Source organism: Vanacampus margaritifer, chromosome 17 (genome assembly GCF_051991255.1).
Source record: "Vanacampus margaritifer isolate UIUO_Vmar chromosome 17, RoL_Vmar_1.0, whole genome shotgun sequence".
NCBI lineage: Eukaryota > Metazoa > Chordata > Actinopteri > Syngnathiformes > Syngnathidae > Vanacampus > Vanacampus margaritifer.
Genome location: NC_135448.1, coordinates 9054978 through 9077500, shown reverse-complemented (window position 1 = coordinate 9077500; position 22523 = coordinate 9054978). Strand labels below are relative to the sequence as shown.

Genomic DNA, 22523 nt, shown 5'->3' with positions numbered 1-22523 from the left:
TTCATTTATCTATTACAACACCTTTTTCAATTTTTCACTATTTATGAAGCTTTGACTGAATCCCAAGCTCTCTTGCATCCTGATCAAATTATGTCACACACAATGGACGCCATTTCTAGGCTTCAAATCACACCTAAATGGCAATACAAACAATTAAAGACTTTTTTTTTTGTTGTTGTCTCCATTTCTACAGATACACTCCAGTGGGTCGTTCATTTTTTTCTCCTCCTGAGGGCTACTACCATCCGTTGGGTGGTGGCAGAGAAGTGTGGTTTGGTTTCCATCAGTCCGTCCGTCCTGCTATGTGGAACATGATGCTCAACATCGATGGTAAGGCTGTGCTGCAACTTTTTGGGTCACGATAAGATTACTTTAGGGAAAGAAAAAAACTTTAATGTTTTATTGGGGGTCCTTAAGTTTTTTTTTTTTTTTTTTTTTTTTTAAATCTTTAATTATTATGTAACTACAGTGGTGTATTAGGGATATATATATAAGTGGCAAATTTGCTAGAGAAAAACATAAACTTACGCCAAATACACGTAGCGTAGCTATAGTCTAATTGGTGGTTGATGGGACACACTGTTTATACAACGAAAAGGCAGGATGGAGACGGATTCATTCTTAATTTAAACTTTACTCGTCATACACGGCAGCAAGAGCGACAACACTTCCTGATTCCCTATCGGCTAACTAATCAGAAGCTAGCATACTTTAGGTAAATGCAAGTGAAAGAGCAGCAGATTCGACACATCAACTTAACTACTTGTACGAAGAATTTTGTTTTTTTTATGAATGTGTAAATAATTCTGGAAACGTAAATATACATTTTAACAAATTAACTTAAATGCTTGGTCCTTAGGGTGTGGTCTTTGTCGCTGGCCATACCCAACACTTCAAACATCATATGGTTAATCTTTGCTAAAGCGATTACTATCTCCTTATTTGAAAACCCAACCCAATAGTGGCACAAACATCCGAGTAATACTCTACGTGTATTTCTAGTAAGTTTCTGAGTCCCCCCCCCCCCCCCCCCGCAGATTTGCCACTTTATAAAATGGTGACTCTGCAAGTTTTTCTTTTTTTTTCTGCGATATTTCATGCATGAAATAGTTCTGCTCATAGTTCCTAATTAATGGGGGCTTATTGACTGTGGTATCTCTCTTCCCCTCCCAGTGTCGGCCACTGCTTTCTACCGCGCTCAGCCTGTGATTGAGTTCATGTGCGAAGTTTTAGATATACAGAACATCAATGAGCAAACCAAACCTCTGACTGATTCGCAACGTGTCAAATTTACCAAGGAAATAAGAGGTGAGTGTTTGCTGAATATTGCCATTTTAAAGGTTTGAATTGGAGCAAATTACGCTCAAAGTTAGATTTTTAATTTGCAAAAACTGCAGTAGGAATGTTTGACATTTCTTCAGTCCTGGTCTAGATCATTGTACAGTGTTTCCAACTTGCACACTGAAAGCCTGTGGATATTGAATCTTCTTGTGATTTAACAGGCTTGAAAGTGGAGGTCACACACTGTGGTCAGATGAAGAGGAAATATCGGGTGTGCAATGTTACGCGGCGACCAGCTAGCCACCAAACGTATTTCACTTTCAACTTCACTTTTGAATTCGTATTAAAAATGATTAGCCGGTTTTGTACAATTTATTCCCATCGTCCTTTTTCTTGACAGGTTCCCCTTACAGCTTGAGAATGGCCAGGCAATGGAGTGCACAGTCGCTCAGTATTTCAAGCAGAAGTACAATCTGCAGCTCAAGTATCCACATTTACCCTGTCTGCAAGTAGGACAGGAACAGAAGCACACTTATCTGCCATTGGAGGTGAGAAAAAGACGTCATGAGAAGTCAACCCCCATTTTTCTTTTTTGACATGTTCTATGCAGCCCCAATGGTCTAAATATGGTATTCTGGTTAATATTGCGTTAGTGGAATATGAGTTAAGCAGCAAAGTCCAGCTGTTTTTATCCATCTCAGGGGGCGGCCATTTTGCCACTTGCTGTCGACGGAAAATGACATTAATGTTGCTCAGGTCTCAGGTAACAGCCAATCACAGCTCAGCTTCAGAAAAAGGGTGAGCTCTGAGCAACTGTGATGTCGTCATCTTCGGTCGACAGCAAGTGGCAAAATGGCCGACCCCTGAGATGGATAAAAACGGCTGGATTTTGCTTCATAACTCTTATGCTCCACAAATGCATTATTAATCAGAATGTCATGTGTAGACTAGTGAGGTCACACATAACATAATGTGGAAATGTTTAACATTGACTTCCACTTTAATGACCAGTCACTTTTGTATGTTATGGTTTAGGAAGTTTCATTTTAGTTAGTTTTTTTATTTTGTTTTTTAAATTTAGTTAGTTTTAATTAGATTTCAAGGTGGTTCTGTTTTAGTTATTTAAAAAAAAAAAAAAAAAGCTTAGTTTTTAGTTAGTTTCAGTATGTCACTCTAAAAACAGTTAGGTCAAAAATAACCTAACAGTGCGTCAAAAATGGACCAATCCTCTACTTGTGTCGGTATGACCCCCAACTTTAAGGCTAGAAATGGGTCTTTCAGTGTAAAACAACTCAATATTGGTCAGATCCTTTACTTGGGTCAAAAAATTGGGTCATTTTGTATAAAACAACCTAGAAAGTTAGGTCAAATTGACCCATATAGTGGATCCTTCAATTTTTGATCCATAATTGGATTACTTTTGACCCAACTGTATTTAGAGTATAGTTTTCGTTGTTGTTGTTTTTTTCTTAAATGTGTATTATTTCTGTGCAATATTTAATAAACCTTATGGCAAAATGAAAAAGGTAACTCATTTCTTATCTTTCGCTATAATTATAGGTTTAGTTAGTTTTGTAAACATAACATGTAGTTTTGTAAGCATTTTTTTTTCGTTAACTAAAATGACCTTGATGTGCACTTGCAATGCAGGTCTGTAACATTGTAGCCGGACAACGCTGTATAAAAAAACTGACAGACAACCAGACGTCCACCATGATCAAAGCTACCGCTCGCTCCGCCCCTGACAGACAAGAAGAGATCAGTAGACTGGTGAGTGAACATCTACGTATTGTCAAATATAGCCGTTTCTGTCCGTTTGTATTTTGTCATTCAATGCTCTCATCCCACCCAAATAATACTCGGCCCTCATTTCCTTCACCTCCTTTTTGTCCTAATCGTCTCATTACCTCGCCCAGGTCAAAAGCAACAGCATGGTCGGGGGCCCCGACCCGTATCTGAAGGAATTTGGCATTGTGGTGCACAATGACATGACCGAGGTGACAGGACGAGTGCTCCCAGCGCCCATGCTACAGTATGGGGGCCGGGTCAGTACGGACACGGGGAGAGACTGTGGCAGGGTGAGTACCGGGACGGGGCTGCACTTTGGGGTTAATGGAGAATGCGCTTATATCAGAGTGAATGTTGGATCAATGGGCTTTTCTTTCCAGATTTGCAGGAATAGTTTTAGTGAGTTATCTGTATATCAATTCTTAGAAATTTGTCCCTTCTCCATTTTGATTAATAACCAATAACTTATATTGCTCCAGGAAAATTTTTTTATATATATATATATATATATATATATGCAATCCCTTCCAAACGAACCAGTGCAGCAGTTAAACGAACTAGGCCTGTAAGACCTGGAACGAGCTCAGTGTGGGGACATCCTGTGGTGCAGAATCCTCTATAGCAGGGGTTGGGCTATTAATTTTCCTGAGGGGCCATGTGAGGAATTGGAATAGTTGGTGAAGGCCTTTTTAGCGTGCGCAATTGAGTTCCATATTAATGACATTTATTTATGTAATGCATTCAGTTGCGTTGTTTTCAGTAACCCGTTTTTGTGGCGCTATTATGTTTTTTGTTTATTTTATTATGTATTATCGTCCCACAAATTTCGAGAAATGTTAGTTTCTAACACATTTTGCTGCCAATAAAGTTTCAACGATTAGGGTACCGGTATTTTTACTTTTAACTCCCCCCTGTATTTTCTTAAAAGTTTGCTGACATTCTTAGGAGGGACTCAAAAATAAAATTGCTGGGAAATTCCCTTCTTACTTCCACTACACAGGAAATGGGGACATTGCTAACGAATGGAAAAGTTGTTAGAGTGGCAATACTGAATTTTCTTTCGGTTTGACATATGTGCACATAAATATAAGTAGTATTTTAAAAACAACACATATCTTGCATTTTATTTGACTTCATAAAGGCTGCAATTACAGGTCTGAGACTGTGGATGGGCCAAATATGGGATGGGTCCATGGCCTGTACTTTTATATGTGCAAATATAGTCTTAATAAAAAGTAAAGATGTATATATGTACTCTATATGTTTAATTGGCCAGTGTGTGGGAGCGAGAAATGCGGGGGAGGTCTAATCATGAAAGACTGCTGATTCACCCACTGAATCTCAATTCAGCCGTCCGTTCCACATCTGGAGAGAGCTAGAAAAATGGTGACGCTAAAATTAGCTGTAAATGTTTTTTACGCTAATCCATGTGGAAATCATAATTCCGAGAGATCTTTCCATCCCGGTTTGAACAAGAGAGTGAAATGGGTTCGAACGGCTGGCTGAATTGGAATTCAAGGATTGTGAGTGGGGGGGTGAGGTGAATGTGTTGCCACCAGGATGTCGATGAGACTTGTTATCACCCAGCACAGTGTCCAGCAGTAAAATCGTTTTTTTTTTTGTTTTTTTTAGCCCCTTGAGGGCTAATTTGGCTTTCTTACAGGAAATAAAACATCCTTACAATTCTGCTGACGCGAAGTGCAATCCTGATCTCTCTGTATTAGTGTTTGGCTGGATTTCCCCATTTTGTTCTGCGCTCAATTTGCAGTTGTTCACGTTGTCTGATTTAAGAGCTCAATAAGACACTCTTTCTTCCACTCTCAATCGAACCGCTGGCCATTTGCCACCTGGGACAGCAAGTCTAATCGGCTTCCAGTGAATACCTTTTTAAATGTGGACTGTGTTAAGCCTTTGCCATTTCTCTCATTTCTTTGAATGAAAACTGCATGCTGTTTGTGTACTTATCTATTTAGTATTCCATTGATTATTTATTTTCATGTTTCAGTCTTGTTGTAACCTACTCTATGGTTTTAGTTTCTATTCCTTGACTGATATTTATGTCCTTAAAACTTACATTCATTGGCGTTTCTTTAAGCATTACAGAAACACACATGCTGCCAAATGGCTACAATTAACTACTTGGGTCATTTGCTAAATGGCCTACTAGGCTCTTAATAGTATTTGGGTAAAGCTTGTTAACCTAGTAGAAAGCTTCTGCCCTTTTGGAGTTGTATTTACAACCATACTGAATGAGGAAGAAAATATCCCTGCAGTCAATCTTGTGTATCAGCTGATCCAAGCGGGGGGTTGACTAAGAGGTTAGGGACTCTCTCCGCAGAATAAAACGGTGGCCACGCCCAATCAGGGCGTGTGGGACATGAGGGGCAAGCAGTTCTACGCCGGCATTGAGATCAAGGTCTGGGCTGTGGCCTGCTTCGCTCCACAGAAACAATGCAGGGAGGACCTGCTCAAGTGAGTGCCAGAATGGATCAAGCACGCTTACCACAGGCTACATTGTTCGTGCTTGATGGATCAGCTTAGATATCTTGTGCTTATTGCTGATCGCTAATGAGCTTGGCTTAATTTTGCCAGGAGCTTCACCGACCAATTGCGTAAGATCTCAAAGGATGCCGGGATGCCCATTCAGGGCCAGCCATGTTTCTGTAAATACGCACAAGGAGCGGACAGCGTGGAGCCCATGTTCAAGCACCTCAAGATGTCTTATGTGGGTCTGCAGCTCATTGTTGTCATCCTGCCGGGCAAAACGCCCGTCTATGGTAAGAGCGCTGGTTTCGGTCGAGAGTCGAAATGCATGAGGTCAAACTAGATGAAGCATAACAAAATGTTACGGTGATTAGTTTTGGTGGTTTGGTCACCACTAGGGATAGACCGGTTATCAACCGGGGTGATTATTGGTGCCGGTATTTTGACAGATATCGGCCTTTTTCCAAATCTGAAGGCCAATAAAGCTGGTGGTATCTTACTGAGCGGTGAATGCTTGCAAATGTAGTGAGTTTTAGGGTTTTCATCAGGATTTGTAGGATGTTCACAGACAGTTTTTACTTTGTCGAAAAGACATTTCAAACCTATTCAGACAATTTTCACTGTCTGCGAAGATCTTTTGAAACCTTTGACGAACCCCCCATGCATTTGTTGCTCAGTGAGATACAGGGAATAGATTTATTTAAATTTCCACTTAAACCATTATGTTGACACTGGGAACTTCCTACATTTTTATAAAAAAATAATGTTGACCTTTTAGGAAAAACAGAAGACTTTAGAGAACTATTTGTTATTGTTTTAATATTTTTTTAAACAAAGCTATCTATTCTTTATATGTTTAAAAATAAAATAATATTTTATTTTTTTTTAAATTTTGACGCTAATATTTTCTCTTTTTTTGCAATTGAATATTGGCTTGAAATATCAGTTATCGTCCTCCTTGACTACTAATAAGCAGTATCGTTCCTGGAAACACCATATCTGTCTAACACTTTTTATTAGAGCTGTCAAAATTAATTTACTTCTATTTTAATAATCGTTTGGAGCCATTTTTTTTAATTTAAAATTGTCCAAATCCTCTGATTTCAGCATATCAACAGTAATTGTTCACTGATTTCTGTAGTCCTTCATGAAAGAAGACTGATTAACATCAATCCTGTTTTTATTTTATTTAATTTTTTTTACAATGTACGAAAAAAAACACAAATCACCAGTGGGGAAATGCTTTTGTAAAAATTTTTAATGCAAAATTAAAATGACTCCGATTTAATGAATTCTAAAAATATTTGATAGTGACATCACTACTAGTCACTACTGTATTGTTGTCCACAGCTGAGGTGAAGCGGGTGGGAGACACCCTCCTTGGCATGGCCACCCAGTGTGTTCAGGTGAAGAATGTTGTCAAGACGTCCCCACAAACTCTCTCCAACCTCTGCCTCAAGATCAACGCCAAGCTGGGAGGCATCAACAACGTCCTAGTACCGCACCAGAGGTCTGGAGCCTTTTGGTTTTGAATAGAGTTGTTTGATCATCTATCACAAAATGTCCCTTTTGTCTTGTTCAGGCCGTCCGTGTTCCAGCAGCCCGTCATCTTCCTGGGTGCAGATGTCACCCATCCTCCAGCGGGTGACGGGAAGAAGCCTTCCATAGCGGCGGTGGTGGGCAGCATGGACGGCCACCCCAGCCGTTACTGCGCTACAGTGAGAGTCCAGACGTCCCGTCAAGACATGTCCCAGGTTTTTAAATCCTTTTAATTCAATTAGTTTTGATGAGAAACTTTTGCAGTGCTGTTATATTAGATGCGGAGCTACTCCCTCCGCCCCCTAGAAGCAAGGTCTCTTTTGAAAATGACAAGACTTTTATGGTGTCTTTAGGAGCAGCTCTTCAGCCAGGAAGTCATTCAAGATCTGACCAACATGGTGCGGGAGCTACTGATCCAGTTTTACAAGTCCACACGCTTCAAGCCCACTCGCATCATCTATTATCGTGGCGGGGTTTCTGAAGGCCAGATGAAACAGGTGCCATATTGCATTGTTTGTTTCGACCACATATATAAATGTCAAACTGGTTTGTTTACCAGCTACACCGATTTTAAGTACCAAAGAATGCTGTTCCAAATTAAGAAGCAAGTCACAGAAATCATTGAATGTGATTCCCCATGATTAACGAATTGTATTGCAGGAAACTGTACTGGTAGCTCATTTGAAACACAATGCCCATAATTTATTGTTTCGCTCAGTTTGATGATAAACGATGCTAATGGCAGATTGTAAAGAAACCCTTTCAATGTCACCGTTTTTTTGTTGTACATTTTCAGGTAGCGTGGCCGGAATTGATAGCCATCAGGAAGGCATGCATCAGTCTGGAGGAGGATTACCGGCCTGGCATTACCTACATCGTGGTCCAGAAACGCCACCACACTCGTCTTTTCTGCTCTGACAAAGCTGAGAGGGTAAGAATTTTTATTTTTTTTATCTGTTGTATAATTTTTTTTAATGTACAACCAATTTGTATTATTATGATTTTTTTTCTGTCTTTCACTTTTAGGTTGGGAAGAGTGGTAACGTACCGGCTGGTACGACAGTGGACAGCACCATCACACATCCGTCCGAGTTTGATTTCTATTTGTGCAGCCACGCTGGAATTCAGGTGAGGCGCAGGATTGCGCACATTTTATAGACGCTGCATTACATACTCGAAATTCTTCATAGTAAGCATAAAATGATTTTTTAATGCAATCGAATGTTTCCGGACTGCAGCTGTATATTACTATACACTCCCCTCCAAATGTGTTAGTGTGACAATGTCTTTATTTTTGTTGTAGAATGGGTTTGACATCAAAAGCTGACAAGATTAAGGACCTTTTAAGTTTTAATTCATCCTTTGAATTGAGTCGAATTCAGAATTTCACAGCCCTGGTTTTAATGGAGAAAATTGATTGATTTCCAAGCTTTTGTAAGCTTTCAAGTTGGTCATGGAATGAGTTAAAGCTCCTGTAAACACATTTTCTTTATTCCTACTATAACTTCCTTGAACGTGCACTTCCTCAGGGTACCAGTCGTCCGTCACACTACCACGTCCTGTGGGATGACAACTGTTTCACGGCCGACGAACTGCAGCTCCTCACCTACCAGCTGTGCCACACCTACGTCCGCTGCACGCGCTCCGTCTCCATCCCGGCGCCCGCCTACTACGCCAGGCTGGTGGCTTTCCGCGCCCGATACCATCTGGTGGACAAAGATCACGACAGGTGAGGTCGCAAACATCGACCCAGTTCTGTCCGAAATGGATTGTGTCACTAGACCAGGGTGTCTGCAGCCTGCGGCTCTTGAGTAGTTCTCCGGTGGCTCTCTAAAAATAATTGGTAGAAATGTTTTGTGTTGTACATATTTTTATTTTTAGATGAAATATTCTTCAAATGAATTGATTTGAATAAATGAATAATTAAATATTCAAAAAATGTCAGTAAGTTTACGTTTTCAGAAAAAGAAAAGACTAAAGATAAATGAAAACGTTTTTAAACCCACCCCAAAAATGTCAAAGTGACCATAGAATTTCCAAAGCAAAAATTTACCATAAAATGTTCAAGAAATTGCCAAAAATGTTAGAATTTAATATTTTTTTTAAAAAGGCAGAAAATAAAATGTTGAAAAAGTAACCATAAAATGCCCCAAAACAAAAGGCAGACAATTACTGTAAAATGTCTTTGGAATTGCCAAAAAATCATAAAATTGATTTTAAAAAAGGCAGAAAAGAAAACATTAACTCTTTGACTGCCAGACGTTTTCAGAAAAGGGATGCCGTGGGTGCCAGCCGATTTAAGCATTTTGACTGATCTTTCAAGGTCCACAGAAAATTATGTGTTTGGACTATGGAAACACACATACTACCAAATGAAAGATTGGACTTTCATCAGAAAAAAAAGTTTGTTTCTACCTTATTCCGTTTTTCAGTAATCAACAATAGAAAATGGTTAGTTTCACCTCTGTTTTGAAACAAACGTCTTTTAACATCTTTGGCACTCCTCCATAGAATTTTACTAAACGTTATTTAACGTTTTTGGCAGTCAAAGAGTTAAAAAAGTAACTAAAAAATGTCCAAAATTAAAAGACGAAGTGTCGAAAATTACCATAGAATGTAAACAAAATTGAAAAAAAAAGTCAGAAAATGACCTAACCCAGAAAAGGCAGGAAAGAAAATGTTCCAAAAATTACCATAAAATGTACAAATACAAAAATCTCAAATTACCATTAAATGTCCATAAAATTGCTAAAAAACAGAAGTCAGAAAATTGATGGCAAAAAGCAGTAAAAAAAAGTCATAAAATGTCCAAAAAAAGAGAGAGAGGCAGAAAATTACCATAAGTCCATAAAAGTGCGAAAAAATGTCAAATTTGACAAAAAGGCAGAAAAGTGTTTGTGTTATGATGCATCTCTAATTAGCTCTCTGGCTCTCAGCACATAAGACTACAATTAACAATGCTTTTTTTTTTTTTTTTTTTTTTAGACAGTAAAGGTTGCTGACTTCTGTTTTTTTGTTGTCTTGCAGTGCTGAGGGAAGCCATGTGTCAGGCCAGAGCAACGGCCGCGACCCCCAAGCTTTGGCCAAGGCAGTTCAGATCCACTATGACACCCAACACACCATGTACTTCGCCTAATCTGCCCGTCCACGCGCGGACTTCCATCCCGTCTGTATTTTCATCCATTATTCTAAGCTCGTCTTTTTCCTTGTCGTCTTGTCGTTCTCATCAGTCACTTTTTATTTTCCCAAACATGCACCAAAGTGACACTTTTGACGGGATTCTGCGTCCACTAGCTTTTTAATGAAACAAGCTCAAATCAGTGTTTCCCGGTCAAGTCGCCCTTCGAACCAGCAAATCGGCACTGCAAACCCCACGGGTTTCCAATGCACAGAAGAAAATAACAAAAAAACACATAGTACTAATTGAGCCAATATTTTGTGTTGTTGTTGTTGTTGTTTTTTTTTTTTCTATCTGAATGTCTGCACTCGTATTTTTAAGATACACTGAGCGATGGAGTGTTTTCGACACCGCTTGTGTCGTCGAAGCTCTTTCGCTCTCCCAGCTAAGCAGGACTCTGATCTACTTTTACCTCAAAGCCCACCAGGGCAAAATCTGTCACAAGGTCTTGGGTTTTATTGGGTGGGAAGAGATGGAGGGGTGGGGGGTTGGGGGGGGGGTTGACCTTTTGAGAATGAATATATATATATTATATTTTACTTTTTTTTTTTCATTTTTATGAGTGCGTTTTAACCTTTTCCTCCTTCAGTCTTTTACAAACGAGGTGACCTGGGTGTCCATACCCATTACTACTTTCCTCCCATCCTTTTGCAAAAGAGTAGCCAGTGTGAGTGTTTGTGTGCGTCTCTGTAAATACATGTACTGTTGTTTGAGTGTGCGTGTTTGTGCGCGCACACACTTTCATGGCAGGCCACTGAATTGTAAAGGGAAATTGAGGAGATAACTGCTGTAAATGCCTCAGACTTGTTTTTATATTCACACATACAGTACATATAAACGTATATTTACATCTCTAGAGCAGCTTTGAGAGAAATGACTTAAACGGGCCTCATAGAGGCGGCGTGAGGATGTCGAGCAGTCCTGGGTCGCTTATCGATTCAAATAGTTTGACTATGATGGGCGGGATTTGCACACGTGCTTGTTTAAGGCTTGGCGTGGCAAATGATGATCATTTTCCAGTTGTTAGCGATAACAGTGATATCTGATGTCTCCATTGGGACCTGTTTGGCTAAAGGCATAAAAACGCTGCCCTCAGTGTGACAAATAGGATTTTTTCTTTGGACCTGATTATCTGAAAGATTTTATGCTGACACTGCTGGACGTTGGTGTTTTGTTTGATATCTTCTAGGGCCAGAAACCAGAGTAGTTATTTTTTTTTTCTTTTCCGGTCTCATTTGCAAATGATGGCCAATTCATTGCACTGACCCGGGACGCTAGGCAAGCAACAGAGGGCACTCTCAATCTCTATTACCTTTATGCATTTATACATACGAATCAATAAAGCAGATTTGTAAAATTTTAATATAAGGATGTTTTGTGGTTATCTTGACTGTTTTAGAATTTAGTGCTACCATTGATGTTGTTACCGTGGTTGTCAATGTTGTAATTGTTGTGATAGAAATTTTTCAAGTTTGGGTGAATCTTTTAGAAGTAGTTCAGGGGGCGGGTGAGCTTTCGGTTGGAATTTTGTTGTAGCATCCCGGCTAATGGCGATAAGATGTGGGGCTCCCTGATGGATGAACTCATTTGTTGGTCCAAGGATAACTTGGGGCTTAGGTGGCAAATCCAGGTCCAGAAAGTTAAAAACCCTGCCACGGTTCGGCTTTAGTCCCTTGTGCGAGCTAGCTAGCTCCGTAGCAGGCACTCGGGGATCTAGCTATTAAAAGTAAAAACCCTGCCACAGTTTAGCTTTAGTCCCTTGTGCTAGCTAGCTAGCTAGCTTTCTAGCAGGTAACCAAGTACCCGGGGAGCTAGATAGTAAAAGTAAAAACCCTGCCAACAGTTTGGCTTTAGTCCCTTGTGCTAACTAGTTTGCCTTTAGCCCCTTGTGCTCACTAGCTAGATCCCTAGCAGGTAACTGAGGACACGGGGAGCTAGCTAGTAAAAGTAAAAACCCTGCCACAGAATGGCTTTAGTCCCTCGTGCTAGCTAGCTACATACCTAGCAGGTAACTGAGGACACGGGGAGCTAGCTAGTAAAAGTAAAAACCCTGCCACAGAATGGCTTTAGTCCCTCGTGCTAGCTAGCTAGATCCCTAGCAGGTAACGGAGGACCCGGGGAGCTAGCTAGTAAACGTAAAAATCCTGCCACAGTTTGACTTTAGTCCCTTGTGCTAACTAGTTTGTCTTTAGCCCCTTGTGCTAGCTAGCTAGATCCCTAGCAGGTAACCGAGCACCCGTGGAGCTACCTAGTAAAAGCAAAGACCCTGCCACAGTTTGGTTTTAGTCCCTCGTGCTAGCTAGCAACTCGCTAGTTAGCACCTGGGGCTAAAGCCCAACTGTGGCGCAGGGTTTTTACTTCCTGGACCTGGATTTCCCACCTCTGTTTGACAGTGTAGCACTCAAGGGTGTTGACACGGACCTGCCTCTGTGCGCCACTGTCTGTTTTGACCAGTTAGATGGAGACAATCAGGGATCGTAATTGTAGTAAAGCTAGATTGGGGGACTTGTTTTCAATGGTTTGCGATGAGCAATGAGATTAATTTTTTAAAACGATTTCAATTTACTCTGTGTATTTGATGTGTACCCCCACTTACTCTTAAAAGTCTTTGCTATACAAGTGTGTCTTTCTTATTCTCATGCATTTTTAACACTGGATTGAAGTAATCGACTTTAGCATGAGCACTGCCCCTCTGGATTAATCCATCAAACCATCATTTGCCTTGTGTAGTTGCTCGAGTGTAGCTTCTGGATCGCCGAGACTGGTGGAGCGGCAGTCGCCGTGCACGCCTCATCAGGGGGGTACTGCTCAGGGTAGAACCCTTTTGTAATAAACCATCCGTAAAGCATCAGGTTTATTATGAATGAGTTTGAGCGCTTACCTGTTGAAGGCGTGCGCGTTGGCCTTAAGCCCAGAGTGGGAGGGTTGTCCAGAGATGGAAATGAGGCACTATAAGGCAAATCAGGGGGCTGTGGTTTAATATAAAATTTTTAGACTGGAAGTCAAGTTGAACATTTTCCTTTCAATATCGTCGATTTTTTTTTTTTTTCCCACTAGTCTAAACACAACATTCTGATCAATATTGTGTTTGTGGAATATGAGTTAAGCAGCAAAATCCAGCAGTTTATTTCCATCTCAGCAGGCGGCCATTTTGTCACTGTCAACTAAAGATGACATCACAGTTGCTTAGGAATCAGGAAACGACCAATCCCAGCTCACCTGTTTTCTGAGTTTTGTCATATGGCAATGACGAGGTGAGCCGTGATTGGTCGTTACCTGAACAACTGATGTCATTTTCAGTCGACAGCAAATGACAAAATGGCTGCCCCCACGATGGATAAAATGGGTGGATTTTGCTGCTGAATTTTTATTCCACAATATTAATCAGAATGTCGTGTTTAGACTAGTGGGGCCTCATAGATCTTATTTGTAAAGAAAAATTTTGACTTTACTTCCCCGTTTAATGAAGCTTGATAAACTATGGTGCGCTGTTTGTAAAATGGCGGCGCAAAGCAATATAACCCAGTTGTACTGTTAAAACGCAGAAAAACAAAGCTGTCATTTTTTTACCCCATTGTGGTTTTTGGTCTACTGTTGTCCCTGTTTTTTCTTTCTTTTCATGTTTCATTTGCTTTTATCAATCAGTGGGGATGTGCATTTGGTGGTATAGTTACATAGGCTTTAGACAATTTTCGTTGACTAGATTTTGCTTGCCTGCATGCCAGACTATTCTCCTACTTAAGAAAAAATAAAACGGTTTTGAATCATATTTATAAGGATAAAGAAAAAGTATAAATGCTTTTTTTGGTGTAAATGTTTATCACTTTGTTGACTGTTTAGCAATATCTGTTCAATCTCCTTAAATGTGTTTTTTTTCCCCCTCCCCACATAATGTCAATTTTGTAAGGTGAACGTATGAGGGGGGGTCTGCTCTTTGGGTCGTGTTCAAATTCAAACGAGGTACTTTGTTCAAACACGGGCCCGTTTTAAGAGCAGTTTTTAACCCCTCTCCTCTTTGCCTAGTGAGCCTCCAATTGTCTCCTTCCTGGTTTATACCTGTGGCTAAGCCTCTTTTTAGATTGCCTTCTTTCTCCATGGCAACACCCCCTCACAAAAGGGTTACCTCTTTTTACCTATTATAAATTAAGAATTATTTCTGTCCCAAAGGGGAGAGCATGACAAACTGTTAAATTCCCATTATCACTTTGTTATATCACTTATCTTAATGATGGAGTTCTTTGTGTATTTTATTGTTTTTGTAAGGAGGGGGTCGTTTTAGCTCTGCTCTACTTTTTTTTGTTTTGTTTTGTCCACTAGTGTTCTCTAATAGCAATACAAAGGATCTGAACGCTTCAATTCAATGACTGGAGCTGTCCAACACTTTCTGACCAGTAGGAGGGGCATGTTGTAGAACCTCCCCTGTTTTGGGCCATTCACACAGTATTGCTATTATGAAATGCTCACTTTTTTTTTCTTTTAGCCTGCAGGGAACTCTTGTGTTTAATGTGCAAAGTAATAAATTGGTATTTTATGCCTGTAACGTTGATTGTGTCTTCTGATCATTTCCTATGGATATTTGGCACGTGTGCGCATATAATCTGTCACTAGGTGGCGGTTTTGTCCCACAAATCTCACAATACAACAGTAAGGACACTTAAAATGTTTATCGGGTTTTTAAAGGTTAACCTCGTATAAAGTGTCATGGTATTGTATGTACCTTTTTTTTCTATTTTAATTTGTATAATTCAACAATACACAAAAACAAATCAATCATCCTGTTCCTCCTGCATTGTCGTCCCCCTTCCTGTGTCTCGACCTGTTGTCATGACCACCGTTACCTCGCTACAGAAGAAAGGAAACCCGACACACAGATCTTGATGACATATTTAATTCATTAGCACATTGAGGTTGAGTGTACACAAGTGAGAAGAACAGTAGTGATTTAAAACAAATGCCTTCATTTACATGGGATATGAAGCATAGAGTCAAACGGCAGAGTTGTCATTGCTCCATTTTCTCAACGTTTAGGGTAAAATGGCTGCCGTTTTTACTTCTGACCTATATGACCTATGGCTCACTATTTTTTTTTTTTTTACGTGATTGTTAATCCTTTCATTGTGTTTTTATAGACAACAAAAAAGCCAACTCGGACCGCTGTTTTCTAAAGGAACATGGCATGGGGTTTGTAAGCCCCTTTGTAGAGGACCCAATGTTTTTGTCAACTGATCCACCTCCCATCCATCCATCCATACCCCGCCCACTGCATCCATTTGGTTCCTCCCCCACATTTGAAGACAGTAGCTTATATGTGATGTGCTATTCGACCTGATATTTCAACACCGATTTGAACCTTTTCGGACTACCCTGTTAGCATTCGAGGAGGGGGAAGGGTAAAGCTGAAGTGGCTTCATCGAGGCTTAGATATCCCCGAGTGCTTGTTGTGCTTTGTGAAGACATTTTCTCATTGGAATTACTCACCGGACGATGTGGACATTTTCTTCCAAACGCGGTACGAGTTTGACCTGAAGTCAGTTTCAAGACTTGCTGAAGTTCACCCGCATCAAGACTGCCACAGGTGGCTGCACAGCTATCGCCTACTCAATAATGCATTGAGTCGAGCGTAGGAATGAGAGGGAGGAGAAAGTGTGTGGCCCTGTGATCCTTTTTCAACGGCTGGATGTCGATTACCAAGAGAAAGTGGGAACGATTGTGTGAAAGTGGATAAAAGAAGCGGGGGGGAAGAAAAACATTTTTTTTTTTTTAATTCTTTAACCTCTTACTTGTCACCATGGTGAACACTGGCATGCAACTAATCAGCTTCACCTGCGCCGTGACCGGCTGGATCATGGCGATAGCGGTCACGGCCCTGCCCCAGTGGAAGGTGTCGGCCTTCGTCGGCAGCAACATCCTGACGTCGGAGATCAAGTGGGAAGGCATCTGGATGAGCTGCATCTACCAGTCCACCGGTCACATGCAGTGCAAGACGTACGACTCCATGCTGGCCTTGCCTCCTGACATCCAGGCCGCGCGCGCCCTCATGTGTTTGGCCATCTTCATGGGCTGGCTCTCCTGCACCGTATCCTGCTGCGGCATGAAGTGCACCACCTGCGCCGGGGACGACCGCCAAGCCAAGGCGGGCATCGCGCTCTCCGGCGGGATTCTGTTCATCCTGACGGGCCTGTGCGTTCTCATTCCCGTTTCCTGGACGGCGAACACGGTCATTGAGGATTTCTACAACCCCAACGTGCCCGTGATGCATAAACGGGAGCTCGGTCAGGCCGTTTATCTGGGATGGGCTGCCGCGGTTATTTTGATGATAAGCGGCGCTGTGCTGAGCAGCACGTGCCCCCTGGTGGAGGGAGGCGGTAGATACCGCAGGGGCTACGTGGGTCGCAGCTTTGCTAATTCGCCTGCTTCTGCACAGAATCTACCTAAAACGATCACATCGACCAGTCTCCCACTTAAGGAGTATGTGTAGAGAGATCATTTGCTCCCCAAAACATAAGTTATATTTTAAGTGTCCCAAAGACGTATTTATACGTTTTATTTTTATGCTAGAGCATACAGAAGGCTTTAATGCAGCCTCTGAACTGCAGAGAACGGGTGAAGCAATGGTAGTTATTACAAAAACGGCCAGCAGGTGGCAGCAAAAAATCAACCAGGGCCATGTTGCAAACAAGCGGATTTCACCATTGTTCTAACCAGATTTGTGATCCCCCGGAATTTTAAATTAACAGATGTTTTTTTTTTTTTTTTTTTTGGGGGGGGGGGGGGGGGGGTATGTATCAAATTGTTGAGTACTCTACTGGTATAGGTTTGGGGGAAAAAGTGGTATAAAATGTCCCTATTTATTTGTAATTAAAGTTGTATTCTGTATATTACTTAGTGCCTGAAGAAGTTTTTATCATTGGATCAAAGCAAAAACAATAATAATAATAATAAATCTCATGCTTCTATGATGGCTTGTTTGATGTCTTATTAATTATGCAGTTACCTCCTGTCATCTAAGGCTTAATTGATTTTTCAATAACTGAAATAAAAAGTGTGGATCTGTTTATATCTTTTTGTGTGCTGTATTATTAAATGCATTTAGTTTGGGGACATTCTGTAAATAAAGGAAACATGACGCAATTTATTTTCCAAAACTGGACCCTATTATTACTATCTGTCCGGTGAATTGTGAATCGAAGATAAATCTTCAATTCTGTATTGTTCCTTTGACACTCACACTCATTCCATTGCAATGCTATGAGAGTGCAAACGTTGCACTCATCTCGTCTTAGCCAGACTCCATGAAGAAAGACACTTTGCAGAGTGTATCTGAAATTCAACAAGGAAGGGATTAGTTCATTAGCCTTACAAGCAATATCCCGAACACATTATTATGTAGATAGAGTTGAGGGTATTAGGCACACTTGGTCTTTAAATGAAACAGAATGAACTTGTCTTCAATAATTGATATCAACCTGTGATTTGATCCTCTGCATTGCGACTGTCCAAGTCTTTCCATCTCTTTGTAGCAGATCCCAAAATGTTGAGGTCCCCTGAACTGAGTGCGTGTAACAGAGTTTTTCTCCTCATGAATCTGAATATAGGATTTGAGGAAGCGCAAAACAGACGGTGTGATACATTTTCAAATTCCAATCCGAGCATTAGCAAAAAGGATACTGTTGTCGATAGTGACGCTCGGCATCCTGCAGCCACTCCAGCATGTCGACGATTGATGGGATGGCACCCGAGTGCTCGGTTACAGTGGCCAAATCCAGACTCTCTGTGTTTTGCTCATACAATTGGATAACTGTTGAGACCTGGTTCGTCAAAGAGTCTCTCAGTGACTGGAGTGAAGCCCTATAAGAAAAAAACAACAACCTGTATATATGATTGCAATTCATTTTTGATCCAGTACCGCCAGCTTTGTAGTTGTTTTGCATCTTCACTTACATATTTTCGTGGAGTTGGCACAACACCGTATCCATGGCTTGCGAGAGTTTGTAACGTAGCAGTTCCTCCACTTCCGGAAAGTCTTTCAGAGGCGTGTTAGGGATATGGACATTGGAAAGCGCCCTCGATTGCTCTGCCAAGTTCTCCAGCGATACCATGAGAGGGATGCAATCTTCTGAAACGCTCATCCATATTTTTTGATTGCTTTCCAGACTATGGAAGCTTTTCCTTAATACTTGATGGATGGTTAGTACGGCAGATTTCGACATTTTGGGGATAAACAATTAGTCTACATTGAATCGAGACCGACACATTTATGTCGGGTTCTCTTTGAAAACGACAACTTTTAAATGTAATACTGGACCAACGCAAATCGCCATGTCGTTCACGTTCACACTTCACGTTTCCATGTTGCTTTTCGACAATTTCCGGTTACGTGCTGTAAACACATGACGTTTTACACTCCTATTGGCCTAGATAGGAAGTGACGTACAAACTCGCGAGCTGATTGGTGCATCTTGGGTATTATGCCCGCCCAGAAAGGAATTTCAAATTGCGTTACAGTTTGCAAACCGCCTTTAAGGAAGAAGAAGAAATCGCATTTTAAAACGGAATAGCGGGAGAATAAAAACATCAGGTAATATTGCATATGACCATACAACATTTGGAATGTCGGACGGTCTTGATCTAAATGGTTTTAAATTTGTATCTGCTAAAATACCTTGCAACCTCCATGCTAGGCTCAAACGAACACGACATGAGCGTAACCGTTACGACTCAAATTCGGCTACTTGTTAGCTTTATCCATGCAGCTGATGATTAAAACGTTTTTTTCCTTCGCTTTTTCGCCTCATTCAGGCATGGCTCCCAGGAAAATGACCAAGCCCACTAAGCAACCCAAGATGGTCAAACTCGAAGGATTTTTGAGTGACTTCGACGGTGAAGGTAAAAATGTGATGAAAACGTTAGACATGGTTATTTGTAATAGTGCACGTGCATCGCAGGTTTAAGTCATTTGACTTATTTGGTGTTAGTGTCTTGGCAAGTTGGCAGTGGGCATTTTGCTGTGAACGGCAACTCTCCTGCTTGTGCTATTTTGCCGTGAACGATTCTGATTGGTCAATCAGACTGTGTTCCTTTGTTCTTACTTCGGTTGAACGCTTCAACCAACTTCTGTGTCTTTTGACGGAGTTTTCATTTTGTTTTGCCACCAAAGATTGGCTGCTATCGACATTACCAGCATAATCCTCAGAAAATATACGGTGTTGGCAAGAAATTGCCAACAAAAAAAATCATGGCAAATGGCGCTAAGCGACGAGTTTACGGTCACGTCAAAAATATCCACATTGTTGTGTTTTGATGGTTCTTCAAGCATTTGTACTGACTTAATTTTGATTTTCACAGTAAATACAAGACTTGAACAATTACAAGAGAAGAAGAGCCAGATGTTGCGAGATCTTCGCAACAATTATAACGTGGCACTCATTAAGCTCCCGGCCAGTGTCAGGAAAATGAGTTGGATGGAATATTTCAGTAAGTACAGTACAGTATCTCATTAATAATTTGTTGCCAGCCATTAATTGTCTCTTAATTGTTTGAATTTGTCAACGTTAGACAGACGGGGTGGGAAGTGTACAAATATTTTGTTATTAGTACTTTTTTGACACCTCTTTGAATATTTTTGATGACACTGGGCATTCATCAAATTACACCCCCCCCCCCCCCCCCACACACACACACACACCTTTCCCCTCAAACATGCACACGCCCTATAGTGTAGTAGTTTACGCATGGAAAAGCAAACAAATATTTTCCTTGTCTATCTGCAGAGTTCGAACAACTCAATTCCCCGGAAGCGGATGATGCAAAGGCGAGTTGCAATTGAGTGTCTCGGGCTCCATATTCCGCTTGCCACCTTGCTTATCTGTAATGTTTGTTCACAGAGGCAAAAGGAGACAGCAGGTGTAGAGAACGTTATGGCTGACGACCATGGAGTCCTAACCAAAGCTGTCAAGAAAAGTATGACAAAAGAAATGTATAATTAGCTTTTTTTGATGCTTTCTAAAGCACACCCAATAACTGCATTTCTTGTCACCCGATATCCAGCGTCGAAGAAGCGTACGGCCAAATCCGGTTTAAACGATGAAAACACACCACCGAAAACTTCAAGGAAGGTAATGGCTCGTTTTGATTGAGTGCACTGTCTAAGCCATTCTTGTATAAATGCACAGCGTCCGTATGAAAGCACTTCTTCTCCACTCAGGGGAAAACAGCAAGAAAGCCTCCAACTACGTCAAAGCGAGCAAAAGCTCTGTCAGTCAGCCAACAAAAATCTTCAATAACAAGGTAGGTTGTGGCTGATTCCACGGTGCATTCTGTGGCAGATGGATAACGAGAGGAATAAAAATAGTGACCAACCAGAATGCTTTCATCGTCTGCAATGTAACAAAAATCGATTTGAATCTAAATTTAGATCATCAAAGAATTCCATGGTGACTCCTGCCAGGACCCTGCTGGACACCTCTTTGATGGGCCCGACTCCTCTGATCACGCCACGCTTTGACCCGAGGTAACCTCCACATGAGTGGCGGGCACCTGACGTCGCCCTGTGATGGTTTGGTCAAAAAGGTCCCCGCAATCCATTGCTTAACTGTCAAACTTTCTGGACCTCAGGCTTCCCAAGACCTCAGGTGTGAGAATTCCTCGTCACAAGGAGAGGGTCTACAGTATTTCCATCAATGGCTCCCCCATCTCGGCCGCCAACGAAGAAATTACTATAAACATTCCAGTTGGTAATGGAGAGGTGAGTGCACTTTCGATCCTGCAATATGGTTTTGGCTAAATCTGTGCTCACATCAAAGTTTTTTTATTTTTTTTATTATAAAGAGTATTCAGCTGCTGGCCAGTCAGATGGAGTCAGTGGACCTGTCGCAGCTGGGCGAAACCACCTTGAGGAGCATGCGCTGTTTGCAGGTACTGTATATACACCTCGTCTCTATTATGCTGGATTGACATTGCAGGTCTGCCCCCCCCCCCTCCTCCTAAATTTTCTTTAAACATTGCCTTGACTCCTATTTAAATTGCTCGACTTGAGCCAAATATTTGCAATGTTAATAAGTGTAGTACTTTGTAATTGGAGTAACATTATTATTATTATTATTATTTTTTTTTTTCATCTTTCTTTTTTTCTCTCCAACAGAATCGTCTCACATCACTATGTGGATCAAAGCACTGACCCAGCTGTCTCCTTTTTATTTGTATTTTCCCCCTGCCCCCCTTGTTCTATTTTCATATTTCAAAAGACTGTCTTGGTGTTGTAGAGTGCTGTTCTCATTGTTATACTCTAAATTTGTTTTCTTTTAACGCATTCCTTGGAATTCACTCACTTGACTCCTGTTCACGGATAAATGCAGGTTTTAGTTTGTATACTGCAGCCATTTTGTCATGTCAAGAGTTTGGGGCCTCTGCCTTGTCTGTTATTTTGGCTGCACACTCTTAAAGTCTGGACTTTAGTCACATGGCTTAGATGGTCTTTTATACTGATGCTTTGTTGTTTGTATGCTTTTTCATTTTAATGTACTCAATACAAAAAAAGGAGTTGAAACCAACACTGAATTGAGTGTAGTAAATGTGTATTTTATTTAGCCTGCATATAAAGGTGCCGCTGTACTTTTTTTGGTGGTAGTTTTGCACCTGCGTTGGACAGTGCTTTAGGTTACCATGTATCAGCTGTACTACAGCAAAAATGACACTAGATGGCAGCATTGATTCATTGACATTTTTAATTTCTTGCTCTTAATACTTTTAAACAATAAATGCCTCCTTTTGAGAGCAGGTTTAGATATTTTGAATAATTTTACTTCTGATCAGATCTTACCTGAATCCATCGAGGTGAACAACAGAGTGAAGATAAACAAATGTTTGAGAAATGAGAATGACGTCTTAATTTCATGGAGACGACATGTCATCAACACATGCTTCAAATCACTTCCCCCCCATGGTCGAATAATTACTACCATAATTCACGTTTCAAGCGGAATTAAATTCAAATATGTTAAACACTGTACACCATGTTAAACACACTTCCTTTTACCCGCCACTCTTATTTGCAGTGTTTTAACATGACTGCAATGTTGACATATTTTATGTGTTACTGTATGTGGAATGCTAACACAATCTAGATCCATTTTAAACTCAAATTCATGATGCGGCCAAATAGCTCTGACAAAAAGACATCTCAATTATAACATAAAAAATAATGTGCATCGTTCTCCATGCTTTGACAGCGACCTGGAGAAGAAAAAAAAGAGAA

At 40.8% G+C, this 22523-nt stretch overlaps 4 protein-coding genes across 6 annotated transcripts in view; 3 read left to right on the top strand and 1 right to left on the bottom strand.

The window, feature by feature from the left end:
* The window catches only part of ago4 (argonaute RISC component 4), a 26662-nt gene extending 11846 nt beyond the window's left edge, over positions 1 to 14816 (top strand). For 2 of the 3 annotated variants that reach the window (XM_077549287.1, XM_077549285.1), the window contains exons 5-19: positions 194 to 330; positions 1174 to 1308; positions 1503 to 1590; positions 1682 to 1829; positions 2932 to 3051; positions 3198 to 3359; positions 5393 to 5541; positions 5662 to 5846; positions 6904 to 7063; positions 7136 to 7307; positions 7446 to 7589; positions 7889 to 8023; positions 8119 to 8220; positions 8622 to 8821; positions 10120 to 14816. In XM_077549287.1, coding sequence (XP_077405413.1) covers positions 194 to 330; positions 1174 to 1308; positions 1503 to 1590; positions 1682 to 1829; positions 2932 to 3051; positions 3198 to 3359; positions 5393 to 5541; positions 5662 to 5846; positions 6904 to 7063; positions 7136 to 7307; positions 7446 to 7589; positions 7889 to 8023; positions 8119 to 8220; positions 8622 to 8821; positions 10120 to 10228 — 2146 coding nt within the window. In that variant the 3' untranslated portion in view covers positions 10229 to 14816. The remainder of the gene's footprint in view (positions 1 to 193; positions 331 to 1173; positions 1309 to 1502; positions 1591 to 1681; positions 1830 to 2931; positions 3052 to 3197; positions 3360 to 5392; positions 5542 to 5661; positions 5847 to 6903; positions 7064 to 7135; positions 7308 to 7445; positions 7590 to 7888; positions 8024 to 8118; positions 8221 to 8621; positions 8822 to 10119) is intronic. The other variant, XM_077549286.1, reaches the window with a different exon arrangement.
* A 326-nt stretch (positions 14817 to 15142) lies between these two features.
* On the bottom strand, positions 15143 to 18628 carry airim (AFG2 interacting ribosome maturation factor). The gene is made up of 4 exons (XM_077549291.1): positions 18212 to 18628; positions 17939 to 18118; positions 17737 to 17855; positions 15143 to 17590 (listed from the first exon to the last, which is right to left on the bottom strand). Exons 1-4 carry the CDS (start codon positions 18478 to 18480, stop codon positions 17550 to 17552), a joined length of 609 nt encoding a protein of 202 aa, XP_077405417.1. The 5' UTR covers positions 18481 to 18628; the 3' UTR covers positions 15143 to 17549.
* On the top strand, positions 16059 to 16748 carry cldn35 (claudin 35). Its single transcript, XM_077549289.1, has one exon. It carries the CDS (start codon positions 16059 to 16061, stop codon positions 16746 to 16748), a length of 690 nt encoding a protein of 229 aa, XP_077405415.1.
* Positions 18629 to 18724: 96 nt separating the features above from the next.
* On the top strand, positions 18725 to 21826 carry cdca8 (cell division cycle associated 8). The gene is made up of 11 exons (XM_077549288.1): positions 18725 to 18848; positions 19070 to 19156; positions 19616 to 19744; positions 20041 to 20081; positions 20155 to 20230; positions 20318 to 20385; positions 20475 to 20557; positions 20685 to 20780; positions 20885 to 21014; positions 21098 to 21184; positions 21411 to 21826. The coding sequence occupies exons 2-11, from the start codon at positions 19072 to 19074 to the stop codon at positions 21444 to 21446; spliced, it is 831 nt and encodes a 276-aa protein (XP_077405414.1). The 5' UTR covers positions 18725 to 18848; positions 19070 to 19071; the 3' UTR covers positions 21447 to 21826.
* The last annotated feature ends 697 nt before the right edge of the window (positions 21827 to 22523 follow it).

What these genes read in the sequence shown, in the direction of transcription:
- cdca8 (XM_077549288.1), top strand. Translation starts at nt 19,072, where the DNA reads ATGGCTCCCAGGAAAATGACCAAGCCCACTAAGCAACCCAAGATGGTC. An exon ending in CACCGAAAACTTCAAGGAAG is followed by an intron (nt 20,386 to 20,474) that starts GTAATGGCTCGT and finishes TTCTCCACTCAG; the next exon opens with GGGAAAACAGCAAGAAAGCC. An exon ending in GGAGCATGCGCTGTTTGCAG is followed by an intron (nt 21,185 to 21,410) that starts GTACTGTATATA and finishes TCTCTCCAACAG; the next exon opens with AATCGTCTCACATCACTATG.
- cldn35 (XM_077549289.1), top strand. Translation starts at nt 16,059, where the DNA reads ATGGTGAACACTGGCATGCAACTAATCAGCTTCACCTGCGCCGTGACC.
- airim (XM_077549291.1), bottom strand. Translation starts at nt 18,480, where the DNA reads ATGTCGAAATCTGCCGTACTAACCATCCATCAAGTATTAAGGAAAAGC. An exon ending in TGCCAACTCCACGAAAATAT is followed by an intron (nt 18,119 to 18,211) that starts GTAAGTGAAGAT and finishes TTTTTCTTATAG; the next exon opens with GGCTTCACTCCAGTCACTGA. An exon ending in GAGCGTCACTATCGACAACA is followed by an intron (nt 17,856 to 17,938) that starts GTATCCTTTTTG and finishes TCCTATATTCAG; the next exon opens with ATTCATGAGGAGAAAAACTC.